The following is a 12,091-nucleotide window of genomic DNA, read 5'->3' as shown; positions in this document are numbered from 1 at the left end:
TGCACTACTGGATATTTACCCCAAAGATACAGACGTAGTGAAGAGAAGGGCCATATGCACCCCAATATTCATAGCAGCATTGCCCACAATAGCTAAATTGTGGAAGGAACCGAGATGCCCTTCAACAGATGACTGGATTAAGAAGTTGTGGTCCATATATACAATCGAATATTACTCAGCTATCAGAAAGAATGAGTTCTCAACATTTGCTGCAACATGGACGGCACTGGAGGAGATAATGCTAAGTGAAATAAGTCAAGCAGAGAAAGACAACGATCATATGATTTCTCTCATCTATGGAACATAAGAACTAGGAAGATCGGTAGGGGAAGAAAGGGATAAAGAAAGGGGGGTAATCAGAAGGGGGAATGAAGCAGGAGAGACTATGGACTCTGAGAAACAAACTGAGGGCTTCAGAGGGGAGGGGGGTGGGGGAATGGGATAGGCCGGTGATGGGTAGTAAGGAGGGCACATATTGCATGGTGCACTGGGTGTTATACGCAAGTAATGAATCATCGACCTTTACATCATAAACCAGGGATGTACTGTATGGTGACTAACATAAAAAAAAACATTAAATTAAAAAAAATGCTCATTGATTTAATTAATATTGAGATCTGACATTTGGCACGGTATTTTTTCTTTTGTGAAAGGGTATTCCTATTCTCTGCCTCCTTAGCTCTTGAGATTTTTGGTGTTACCTTAGAAGTGATCTGGACTTCTTAGTACTGAAGGTATTAGCCCTTTGCCCTAGTTGTTACCAAAAATTTCTTCTGTTTTGTTTAAGCTTAGAATGCTACTGATGTGTGGAAATCTTTAAAGATTTTCCTCTGAAACTTCTTCCATTGCTGTCATGTTTAGAAAGTCTTTTTATATCTAGAGATTACATATTCATCAGTATTTATTTCTAGTTTGTGGTGTTACCTTTCAAATATTTCTGGAATTACAATATATGTTCATAGTATGGTTTTAATCTTAATTTTCTTCCCAAAGAGCTAACAAGTGCTCCATTGCCATTTATTAAATAATCTTTACTTATCCCACTAAGTTATAATGCCTCCCCATCTCATTTATTAAATTATTATGGATATGAGGCCCCATATCTGGGCTTCATGTCCTCTTTTCTAATTTGGCTATTCTTGAGCCAATAAAACTCTCAACGTATTACTAATTATTATATTACTAATATGACTTTATTAATAATAAACCCAAAATTAATTTTATAAGTACTGATATTTTAAAGATATTATCTTTTATCTACAATCATTTGTTTCAGTCTTCTTTTATATCTTTCAGTAGTTTTTATGTTTTCTTTGATAGTTCCTATTATCTTTTTAAGGCTAATCCTAAGCATTATATTTTAGTTGTTACTGTTGAAAAATTCTACAATTCTTAATGCCTCCCATTTGGTCTCTTCAGCAGAAGCTGGAAAATCCAGACCCACTCATCTGATTTAAACAGATGAGGTGAAAGGAACCGGAAGAGCCATGGTGAGGAGAGAAACACTAAGAGCTGTTCCATGCGGTGGCTGAGTGGTTCTCTGGAAACAATTCTATGAGACCACATAGTTTCCAGCTTCCCTTGAGCTTCCTGGATATTTACAATTACATATGAAAACGTCCATGACAGACTTACCCAGAATAAGACAGCACTTGCACAGAGGGTTATACGGACACATTTTCCCCAGGTAGTGAAGGGAACACGCTCTTGTTCCTTAAAAAAAAAAAAAAGGTTTAGTCCATCAAATGAGTACTCTGGTGAAATGATCTTTTTCCCCTGATTGGTCTCTAAATCCTAGGCTTAATTTTTTTTTTTTAATTAGTTTTCAAACATAGCCCCCCCTTCCTCATAACTGCATTTTGTTGTTGTTGTTGTTGTTGTTAATTCAAATATACGCACAACAAGGCATCTGCAGTGCTCACTTTAATGGTGTTTTGAAAATGCAAGCATGAATAAGGAACTGTTTATCTGCCATGACCTTAGCTCGGGAGCCTGGGCACTTGACAATGCTAAGCTGTAGAGATACATTCCTGAGCTCGTCTTTGACGTTAGACACGGCGACAGTGACAGTAAGCTCCATGGGTGTCTGCAAATACGAGGTATACACTATGTGTTTCTTGGTTGAGCTTTATATATTAATTTGGTAGAGCTATGAGTTTTTAGCGTTTCCATGGCCCATACGAATATATTTAAGTTTAAAGAGATCAATACTTCTCAAGATTTACCTGGATTATACGAGCAGCTGTAGCGTGGTAATAGCTATAAATACTGACGCAACATTTACTCTGTGCCAGGTACTATTCTAAGTAGGCTCTGCACACTGACTCAATTAACCCTGACCACAACCACGTGAGGAAGCAACTCTATTATTCCCGTTTTTATAGTTGAGGAAACTATGGCACAGAGAAGTTGACTCATTTGCCGAAGATCATTGAGCTAGTGAGTTGCTGTGCTTGGATTTGCAGGCAGTCTCCTTCCCCACACTTCATTACCACACTACAGGCTCTCTAAGCAACGGAGGCCGCGTGAGCAACGAAAGGAACATGAGGGAAAAAAATAAAGAAAAACGAACCTTCATCTTCAATCTTTTAACAAGCCATGTTTCAATGGAAATTTAACTTATTGGCAATTTTAAATTACCACATTGTCTTTTCTTCAGTACTTTTTCTATATTGCCAATATTCCATAAGCTTTTTTCCCAGCATTTAAAAGGTGTTTTCAACACCTAATTTTTTTTTTTTAAAGATTTTATTTATTTATTCGACAGAGATAGAGACAGCCAGCGAGAGAGGGAACACAAGCAGGGGGAGTGGGAGAGGAAGAAGCAGGCTCATAGCGGAGGAGCCTGATGTGGGGCTCGATCCCATAACGCCGGGATCACGCCCTGAGCCGAAGGCAGACGCTTAATGACTGCGCCACCCAGGCGCCCCTCAACACCTAATTTTATCTAAGTTTCTGCTTTCATTTCTGAATGTATAGTCTCTCAACAACACATGGTTTGACCTCATCATCTTGCACAGTAAACAGTGAGAACAATTCATAATGGGAATTATTTGAAGCTTGTTACATTGTAAAAGACAAATGTCACCTTCTGTTGATAATTGAACCTCATTTTTTTCCATTTATAAAATGAGGAGGTTGAACTGCTCCCTCCAGTCCCTGTTAGTGTTGGCATTCTATAAATCTGTGATTCAATTGATAAAATCTATACTTGGGGACATTTCCCATGCTCTTGGTAAAAGCATTTTCTTTCCAAGAATTATTCGTATTCAGAATTGACTGTCCTTATGCTGACGACTGCAAGTACCATCAGCTCCAAATTTTCTGTGTTGATGGAAAGGAGCAATAATGCAGATGATTCAAAAAATTATCTTTCACTGGCTTTGGAATATCTATACAGAGAGATGTATAGTTTTATTTTTTTCTATTTTTGCAGCAGTGGTAGCAGAAGCAAATTTACCTTTCCAATTATATAAAATGCCTAGCACAGGCCTAAACATAGGTGGACCTAACGAATGTTTCCCTTCTTCCTCGAGCCTTTCTTCAACTTTTGGATAAACGCAGCACAATCTGGTGCGCATCCCAACCAGAAGGTGGAGCAGTCACTAAGCCTTCGGGGAACACTAAGGGCAGCTCCTCTGGGATGAAGAAGGGGTCGTAACGATGAGGGGCATGTGAAAAATTGAGAATCAACTATAAAATCCAATGCGTCCTTCCTTGTACAACTATGTCATAGGGTCTATTTTTTGTTTTGCGTTTTTTATCGACATGAAAGAAAGGACACAGACCAACGCATCTTTTCTTCTATGTTTTATGTTGGAGTCTCATTTTCCCCCCAATTTTACTTTTATTATAAAAGAAGGTGTCACATTTATCTCCTATGCCCACTGTTCTAAGCAATACTTCTTCACCTTGGCTGCATATTAGAATCCCCAGAGAAGCTTTAAAATATCCCTGTGCCCAGGATATACCCCAGGCCACTGTATACCACCAGAGTATATAGTGATGGGACCCAAGGCTTTTCAAGGTCCCCAGGGGATGAGATGTGCCACCACGGTTGAGAACCACTGTATAAACAGACCAAATCGCATCTCCATAGCGTTCTCTTTACCTGAGTAATCTCGTTGATCACCACGTGGGTACACTGGGCCTCATACTCGGGCCGGGGCTGCTCTTCCTGCTGTAATTCCACGGTGTCCCATTCATACTCAAGTTCTGCCTGGCGCCGCTTCCAAAACTCCAAAAACAAGGTGACTAACAGAGAGAGAACAGGAGCACGTGGTTCATCAGTGGTGACTGACGTTTCAGAAATCTGTATGAATTATTATAATTACCCACAGTGCTTTTATATACAGTCAGTAAAGCCTAACTTATAGGTGATACTAATGTTTACAAGAGAGAAGTTAATTCGTTTAAAGGCGATGTTGCTAATTTATTCAACCTGTGAAAACAGACTACAGCCACGGGAAGGGTAATAACATGACGGTCAGGAGGCAGGTGAGTGTGTCTAAGGCTAAGGCATCCGTCTGCTACTAGCACTTTATTGCCAACTAAAAAACACAAATTACCATAATTCAAAAACAATTTTTGGTCCATCCATCCTTCAGCCTGTTTGTCCTTACCCCCCCCTTCTCTTCTTTCTTAAAGGCTTGAGGGGGGCACTTTAGTAGTCCCCAAATCTCTACTTACCACCACCCAAGACACCCTAAGTTAAATATGGAAATATGATATTTTCCTCAACCCTGTGTGAAGTATGAACAAAATAATTTTTAGGAATCTTTACTATCTTTCAAAGCTTGTAACTTAAAATAATAAGTAGAAACAACATTCAATGTTGATTGAAAATGTAGATTCAGGGTAAATCCCTTAGACCCTTCTTTAAGTCAGCCTGGTACCCCTATGCCCTTCCTCTATGGAAATCCTGGCTTTCCTACTGGTCCACACACAAGTATTTTTATGTGCCAAGAATAAAGAGGGAAAAGACACAGGCCCTGCTTCAAGGAGCCACTAGGTGTGTAGGAACTCTGGTGATGCGGTTACGATCAAAGTAAGCAGAGGTGGCTCTGGGCCCGCAGAGCCACAGCATGTGACCAGCGTGTGGCTGTCCTGGAGGAGGGGACCCCTGCAGATGACGGAGTTAGAGTTGATCAGGTGAAGGTGGGACGTTAAGGCCACGTCCCCTGAGGGAGCAGCACATGCAAAGGCAAGGAAGCCAGAGAGTCAGATACTTTCCAGAAACAGCAAATATCTGGAAGTGAGTGCCCAGTGTCATGAGGAGGGTGGGGCAGCCGGAGGAGAGATGGCAGGGGCACATCACAAAGGACACTATGCCTGAAGTTACCTTCTCGTAAACACTGCAGGTGTTCTAGAGAGACTACAGGCAGGGACACCCGCCAGCAGGTACGTGACGAGGTCTGCTTGGGTGGGAGGAGAGAGAAGACAGTATGTTTGGCAGGTAGGACGCTTAGATGCAGGTGTGAGGCGTGTGAAGGGCAGGAAGAAGTCTAGGATGCCAACCAGGTTTCTGGCTTAAGTGATGCCCTAAATTCTAATGCCATTATCCACAATAAGAAGGGCAGTAAGAGGAGTGAAGCCAACAGGCTTGGTTCTAATCAGGTGCCTCTGGGCCACAGGGGAGACGTCCAATGGTAGGTAAATGTCTAGAACTCCGGAGAAAGATCTAGGCTGAGCCGGAAACTTTGTAAAGCAGTGACTGAGGCCATGAAGGGGACGAGATCACTAAATGAGGTGTAGAGGGGTAGCTCTCACCTGGGCTGCACATGAAAAGCATCTGGGAGCTTTAAAAACAAAACACTGAACCCAGGCACCACCCCTGAGTTTCTGACTTTATTGGACTAGAATGAGGCATGGGCACCGTGTTTTGTTTTTGCTTTAAAGGTCTACTATCAGTCCGAGTTGAGAACCGCTGGAGGAGACAGCAGAGAGAGGCCGGCCGACGTCCTGCAGACCACACGGGGGGCAGTCAGAGACGCAGGAGGCAATCCTGGCTCGGGGCGGGGCTGTGAGTGGCAGGAACTCAGCATGCCCCAGTGGTGAAGGCAGCTGAAATGGGTAAAGCACTCACTTCCCAGAAGGGTTTGCTTTGACTTTACTAATTTTCCAGGAACGATGAGTGAGAGTAGGAATAAGTTGGATGTTGGTATCGAGGTCAAATCCTGGCTCTGACAATTATTCAATGTGTGACTACCAGTAAACCTGTTCCAACTTTCTGAGCCCCCGTTTCCCGTTCTGTAGAACAGGGGCAGTAGGACCCACCTCACAGGGCTGTTGTGAGCTTAATGACATCATCTATGTAAAAGCCCTCCCACCCCTCGGTGGCAATTGCTATTAGTCCCCTCATTTTAGACACAGAGAGAGAGGCACAGAAAGGTTAAAATACCTGCCCGAGGTGACAGTGTGGGAGGCCAGGCATTCCTGGCCCCAGAGCCCAAGCTGTGCTGACTCACCACGTGGTACTTCCTCAGGCTGCCTGCTGCTAGGCTGTCATGGGACGCCGGAAGGTGCCGTCTACGAAACCCTTGCATTTTACTTTGCAGGGTCCAGGGAAGACCCTGGTCTTGTATTATAACCATGCGTGGTTTTCGAGTGCTCCTGGACGACATCACTGCTGACTCACATTGCTGTGTCCCAGACTGAGGGCACCAGGACCTCAGGTGACTATGTGCCATGTCAGACAGGAATTTCCTGTTCTGTGCCTTTCGATCTTTCTCCCTCTGGAGGGGAGCACTGCACTTACGTTCTCTGGCAAACCACACATTGCGAGGCTCAGGTTGATTTGAGAGACACAGTTACGACTCTTATGTCAACATGTAATGAGAGAAGAGGGAAAGCGGCCGAGGATCTTGGGAATCCAGCACAGCTTGTCCTCTCAATCACGGTATCATGACATGTGAAGGAAGGAGGCATCACACGAAGAAGCCAGCCACACAGCATTGGTGGTTATAGCCAGCACTGCCCAAGGACAGGGGCACTCCCTAGCACGCGGTAGTGCTCCAGCTGCTGGAGGTCTGCTGCTGGAGAGCCGAGCCATTCGGCTGGGCCTTGAAACCGTTCAGACCTCTTGACTCACAAAGCTGAGTGAGGTAGTTGAGCTTGCTCACCCTTTATTCCGACTTCCCAACCAAAGACTAGGTTTAAAAAATACATGTTTCCAGACTCTCTTGCAGCTAGGGGTCCCATCAGATGCCTGTGTGTGTCACTTAAACCACAACTGAGTTGAATGGAGGTAGAGGTGGTTGCAGGAACGGCCTTATTTTGCTGGTGTGGGTGAAGCGGGACCGGTACAGTTCTGGAACTAACTGGCAGCAGCTATTTCCTGATCCCCGGGTGTAGCTGGCTAAGGCTACTGCCTTCCCGATTCCCCAGCTCCCCATAAGCCAAGGGTCTGGTGTTTTCCTGGAAATCACTAGGCCCCACCCAGAACTCAAAGGTGAAAATTAACAATGCAGCCATGCAGCCAAGAGCCTGGAGCCACGGAGAATCCAGTAGAAGTAGGTACGAAGTAACAAGCAGTAAGGAGAAGTGGATGTGCTAAGAACTGGCACTTTACCCTTGGGTTGGTGTTTAGAACTTGAGTCAGTATGAACGTGTGGGCTGGCTGGGCCTCAAAGGGTGGACATTATTCAGATGAGTATATGATTTGTACTACATTTATTACAAAAGCTTTTCGACCCTCAAATTTTATAATTCCTAGGGAGCAGAAACATAGTAAAAATACTCTAACAGATGTGTGCACACAAGAGATGCTACGAGAATAAGAACAGTGGTGATATAAAGACTTCACATCATCCTCCCGCCTCTTTGGTTCTGCACCTTCTGATTTTCTGTAACAAGGTTCACGGCAGCGGTTCTCATAGGGCAGACGGAGCAGGAGAGGCAATATAAGACACGTAAAGACTTCATCATACATACATAACCTTGAAGATACACATATGCTGCTGCAAGCAGTGTTGCGATGTTTTCTGCATTCTAAAGCCTGATGACATAAAATCAGCTCAATATGCTTAAGTCAGTTCTATAAACATGGTATAGTTAATGGTCACAGAAAGCGAGTTAGCTAGGACATGGGAGGTTTGTCGTTCCAGTGCCAAAATTAATTTATATTTTTGCTTTATTTAAAATGTATTTTGGGGCACCTGGGTGGTATCTGACTCTTGATTTCGGCTCAGGTCATGATCGCAGGGTCACGGGATCGAGCCCTGCATTGGGTTCCCTGCACACTGTGGAATCTGCTTGTCCTTCCCCCTCTACTCCTCCCCCTGCTCGTGCTCTCTTTTTCTCTCTAAAGTGAATAAATAAAATCTTAAAAAAAAAAAGTTTTTCTAAATTAGGGCTGTCGACATCCATTAGTATATGGAGTTCAACAGATATGTTAGAATTTTATACGTTACAAATCAGTGCCGAGACAAAGGTTATTAGCACAATAGGTAAAAGTGAGCACCACCCATGTGCTCAGTACCTGTGCTCTTACCGGAGGGAATAATGACATATTTTACAATAGAGGAGTACGGAGGATTCTAATCCATGAATTTGGTCTTTATTCTTCTATATGCCAAATATTAGCTAGTGTTTGGTCTCTAGCCAGAACACAGCTAAATGTCTGAAGGACAGTAACTTTGTAGATAAGTTTGGCCATCTTAAAGTTTGCTTTATCCCAGTGGCAACTAATCTCTAAAAAGTGTCCAGAACATTGGATCAACTGTGGTCTATCTGGTGACTTCTAACAGGTACAACCCCTGCAAAAGAAACGCTCTCCAGGACACATGTAAAGCACTGTGAGCTGCATGTGTTCATGTGCTGTCTTCTCAAGAATGAGAGACTTGAGTCACTTTCTGCCCCCAACTATCTATAACCTGAGCTCTATTTCCCCCTTAACTTACATAATAAAATTGGAAAGGATTTGTTTTTGAAAATGGAATTTTTTCCTTCTATGGTAGAACACTTATTACTTGAACATTTAAATATCTGCATTTAGAGAAAACGATAATTGCCTCATTACAACAATGCTATTCAAAATAAATGATATTACTAGAGTGTTAAACCATCTGCATAAGAATTATTTTCTTCAGGACTATATCTGTTCTACTTATTAAACAGAATTTATTATTATTTACTATTATAAGAGTAACACATACTTAATAAATACTCATATAAAAGAATATAAAGAAGGAAGTTCACCTGTAATTCCTGTGTGGCTTCCCCTGAGTCCCAACCCCATGTAAGTCCTGGTGGATCACAGGTGTGGGGACTGTTACAATAATGGCTCCCAATGAACCATGCTTCCCTGTATCCAAGCCCCTGGGTAGTCTCCCACCTCCTCACATTGTTGGCTTGGCCATGAGCTGCTTTGGCTGATGGGACATTCACAAACTTGAGGCAAATGCAGGCTCAAAAAATGTCTGCGCATTGCAGCTTGCCCTCTCTTGCTTCTCTTTGGAAGCCTAAAGCCACCATGTGAAGAATCCTGGACTAGCTCACTGGAGGATGAGATATCATGTGGAGCACGACGAGCCAGCCCAGGTGAGCCCCACAGACAAAACCAGCCTGGCGACTGCCAGACCATCTATCGCAGTGCAGATGCTGGCTCACTGCACACCTCAGTTGAGCCAGCACATGACTGGAGAACCTCCCAGCTGCTGCAGAGAATCATGGGAAATAATAAATGTGTGTTTTAAGCAACCACTCTTTGAAATAGTTTTTTTAAGGCGGTAACTTGTACAACGGCCTTAAGGATTGTAAATGGAGTTCTAGGGGAGCTGAAGCTTAGGCAATCCAAGGTCCTAAAAGTGGGTTACTTTGATAGCTTATATCAAACTGTGAAATGATATTAAATTAGCTGCTTGTAGGATCTCAGGGTTTTTTTTTTTGTTTTTTTTTTTTTTAATGTTAAGATGCAAAAATAAACTGAAAAAAAAATAAAGTAACTTACCCCATATTCCCATAAATACTGCAAACACTAGGGTTCCAAAACTGTCAAAGATGCACAATTTCTGGAAAATAAAAAAGTGACATATAACTGAATAATGTTTTCTACTCACTAGCATTCGGAAAATACACAACGCTTTGTGTATTCTACAGTCTGAATTTCTCTTAAAGCTGATACCTAGTTTAACAATCACCACATCTACTACATACTTGCAGATGGGATTTCTTGTTGTTTTGAAAGCAAACAGCCTTTGCTGTATTTACCACAGTGCATTTTCCAATAGAATCTTTCCATATCGTGATAAAGAAATTGGCATAGCTGCTAAGATCCCATTCGGTTTAAAGTCTCTAACAGACTTTTGAATACTGGCCTCTTCTTATAAGCTGTCACTGTGAACTTGAAGTACTACAGCTCTAAAAATACAAGGAACTCCAAGCAACTTTTGGATTTACAATTTGCATCTTATCATCATCTCAACCTGGTCAAAGCGTAAGTTACTGAATTCTTGCTTTTCTTGCTAAGAAGAGCACAAGGCTAAGGTTTATTCTGAGATGGCTCTGCCCAAGGAGAGCTCTGTTTCCCCAAACCCAATGATGGCTTTTCTACCATCAATGACAGAGGCTTCCATGAGCTTTAAGGAGGCACAGGGGCTGTTGCTGACATTACAATGGGTACAACCATGAATGAACAGATGACACAACTGTACAAAGAAGGCTTTATTCACTAGTTCTGCTAAATTTCATTTTCTTTGCTAGTATACAAATAACCTATCTCCCTTTCAGGATTCCCAGAAAATCTTTCAATTAATTACTAATTTTTCACTAGTGAGCATTTTTACATATTCTAAAAAAATCTATAAAGGTATGGGAAAAAGTGGCAGACATGAAGAATATCAACTTTACGACAGATCATACAGATCATATGAAGAGTAAAGAAGATAGCGTACAAAAAGAAGCTACAGGATTAAAAAAAAAAACAACCCAAACTTTTCAATTGCTAAAGAAAATTCAAAGTTGCTTCTAAGGAAAACTCTTTGTTTTAAGTAACTTTTTTGGTTGCCATTTATGTACTGATGTAAAGTTGGTGAACTTTCATTTATGTGAAAATATGTTATTTTCATAAAAGAATATCCACTCAACCATTGTCTTGTACATGTGTTTTCCAAAGCATACAGATGCCCCTCAATCCTCTATCTGGCCCTGATCAGAAAGCACAATCCCAACTGTTACCCAACTATTCCTCTCAAAAATCAGCTCAAGGAAGGCAGAATGAATAAGTGACTGGTCACTCTGGGGAACAATGCCCCCCACCTATTCCTCTAGTCCTGGCATTCCATGGCCAATATTTCAAATCTTTCAAATCTGACTCTTATGGAACCAAAGCTCCATTTAATGTTATGCCTTATCCCTCAGTGAAAATTATTGTAAGGAAAGTCCTATGCAGAACTGTTCCATGTGTTATAATAAGGCTATTCCTGAAGATTCTGTCCAATGCTACTCCTAGGAATCACTGCCAGCCTCTCTATCTGATCCCTCCCTACTTGCCCTGATACCTGAGTACCTACTATAGAAAGAAAAAACCCTACCTATGAATTCTTTGCCCTACCATGTTGAGAAAAAGCCAGTGGAAGCTTATCTATCAGCGTGAAAGAAAAAAAAAAAAAGGAGTAGCAAAAAAAGCAGGTTTACCGCTAATGCCCAGATCACCCCAGTTGCCTGGGTCAAGATAAGGGATGTGCCTTGCACTCCTACGAGATGGAGTTAGGTGGTCTGGATGAAGTTACCATTTTTGCCACATTTGTGAGGATTGAGGACTTAGCAGAAAGAACAAGATGGCGGGCCTCTCTATGTACCTCATAAACGGGAATCAGGGGACAAGGTAAGTAAGGGGCTTTCTTGGTAAAAAGCTTAGCTTAGCTTGCTTGGCAGGAGGGCACAGATGGGGAAACACAGCTGTGTTAAGAGCAGGCCCAGTCAGCATTCTGCTTTGATCACATGGAACAGGAAAGAAAAGAGTTGGTTGCATATGTAGGGCATGATGTTTTAAAGCAGAGGAACCAATGAAGATCTAGAAAAGTGACTATTTGTCGTGTTTCTTCCTGCAAAGGGACAAAATCAAAATTTTACAACAACGTATTTCCGAGAA

At 42.2% G+C, this 12,091-nt stretch overlaps 1 protein-coding gene across 2 annotated transcripts in view; it reads right to left on the bottom strand.

Moving 5' to 3' along the window:
- Window positions 1–12,091, bottom strand: part of ANO6 (anoctamin 6) — a 187,159-nt gene that overhangs the window by 38,020 nt on the left and 137,048 nt on the right. For both annotated transcript variants that reach the window (XM_040642359.1, XM_040642360.1), the window contains 3 exons: window positions 9,950–10,010; window positions 4,112–4,254; window positions 1,636–1,713 (listed from right to left, as the gene is read on the bottom strand). In XM_040642359.1, the coding sequence (XP_040498293.1) occupies window positions 1,636–1,713; window positions 4,112–4,254; window positions 9,950–10,010 (282 nt within the window). The remainder of the gene's footprint in view (window positions 1–1,635; window positions 1,714–4,111; window positions 4,255–9,949; window positions 10,011–12,091) is intronic.

This window comes from Ursus maritimus, unplaced genomic scaffold, assembly GCF_017311325.1.
Source record: "Ursus maritimus isolate PB19 unplaced genomic scaffold, ASM1731132v1 scaffold_26, whole genome shotgun sequence".
NCBI lineage: Eukaryota > Metazoa > Chordata > Mammalia > Carnivora > Ursidae > Ursus > Ursus maritimus.
Note: the sequence above shows the minus strand (reverse complement) of the source record. Positions and strands in the feature narration are given on the sequence as shown.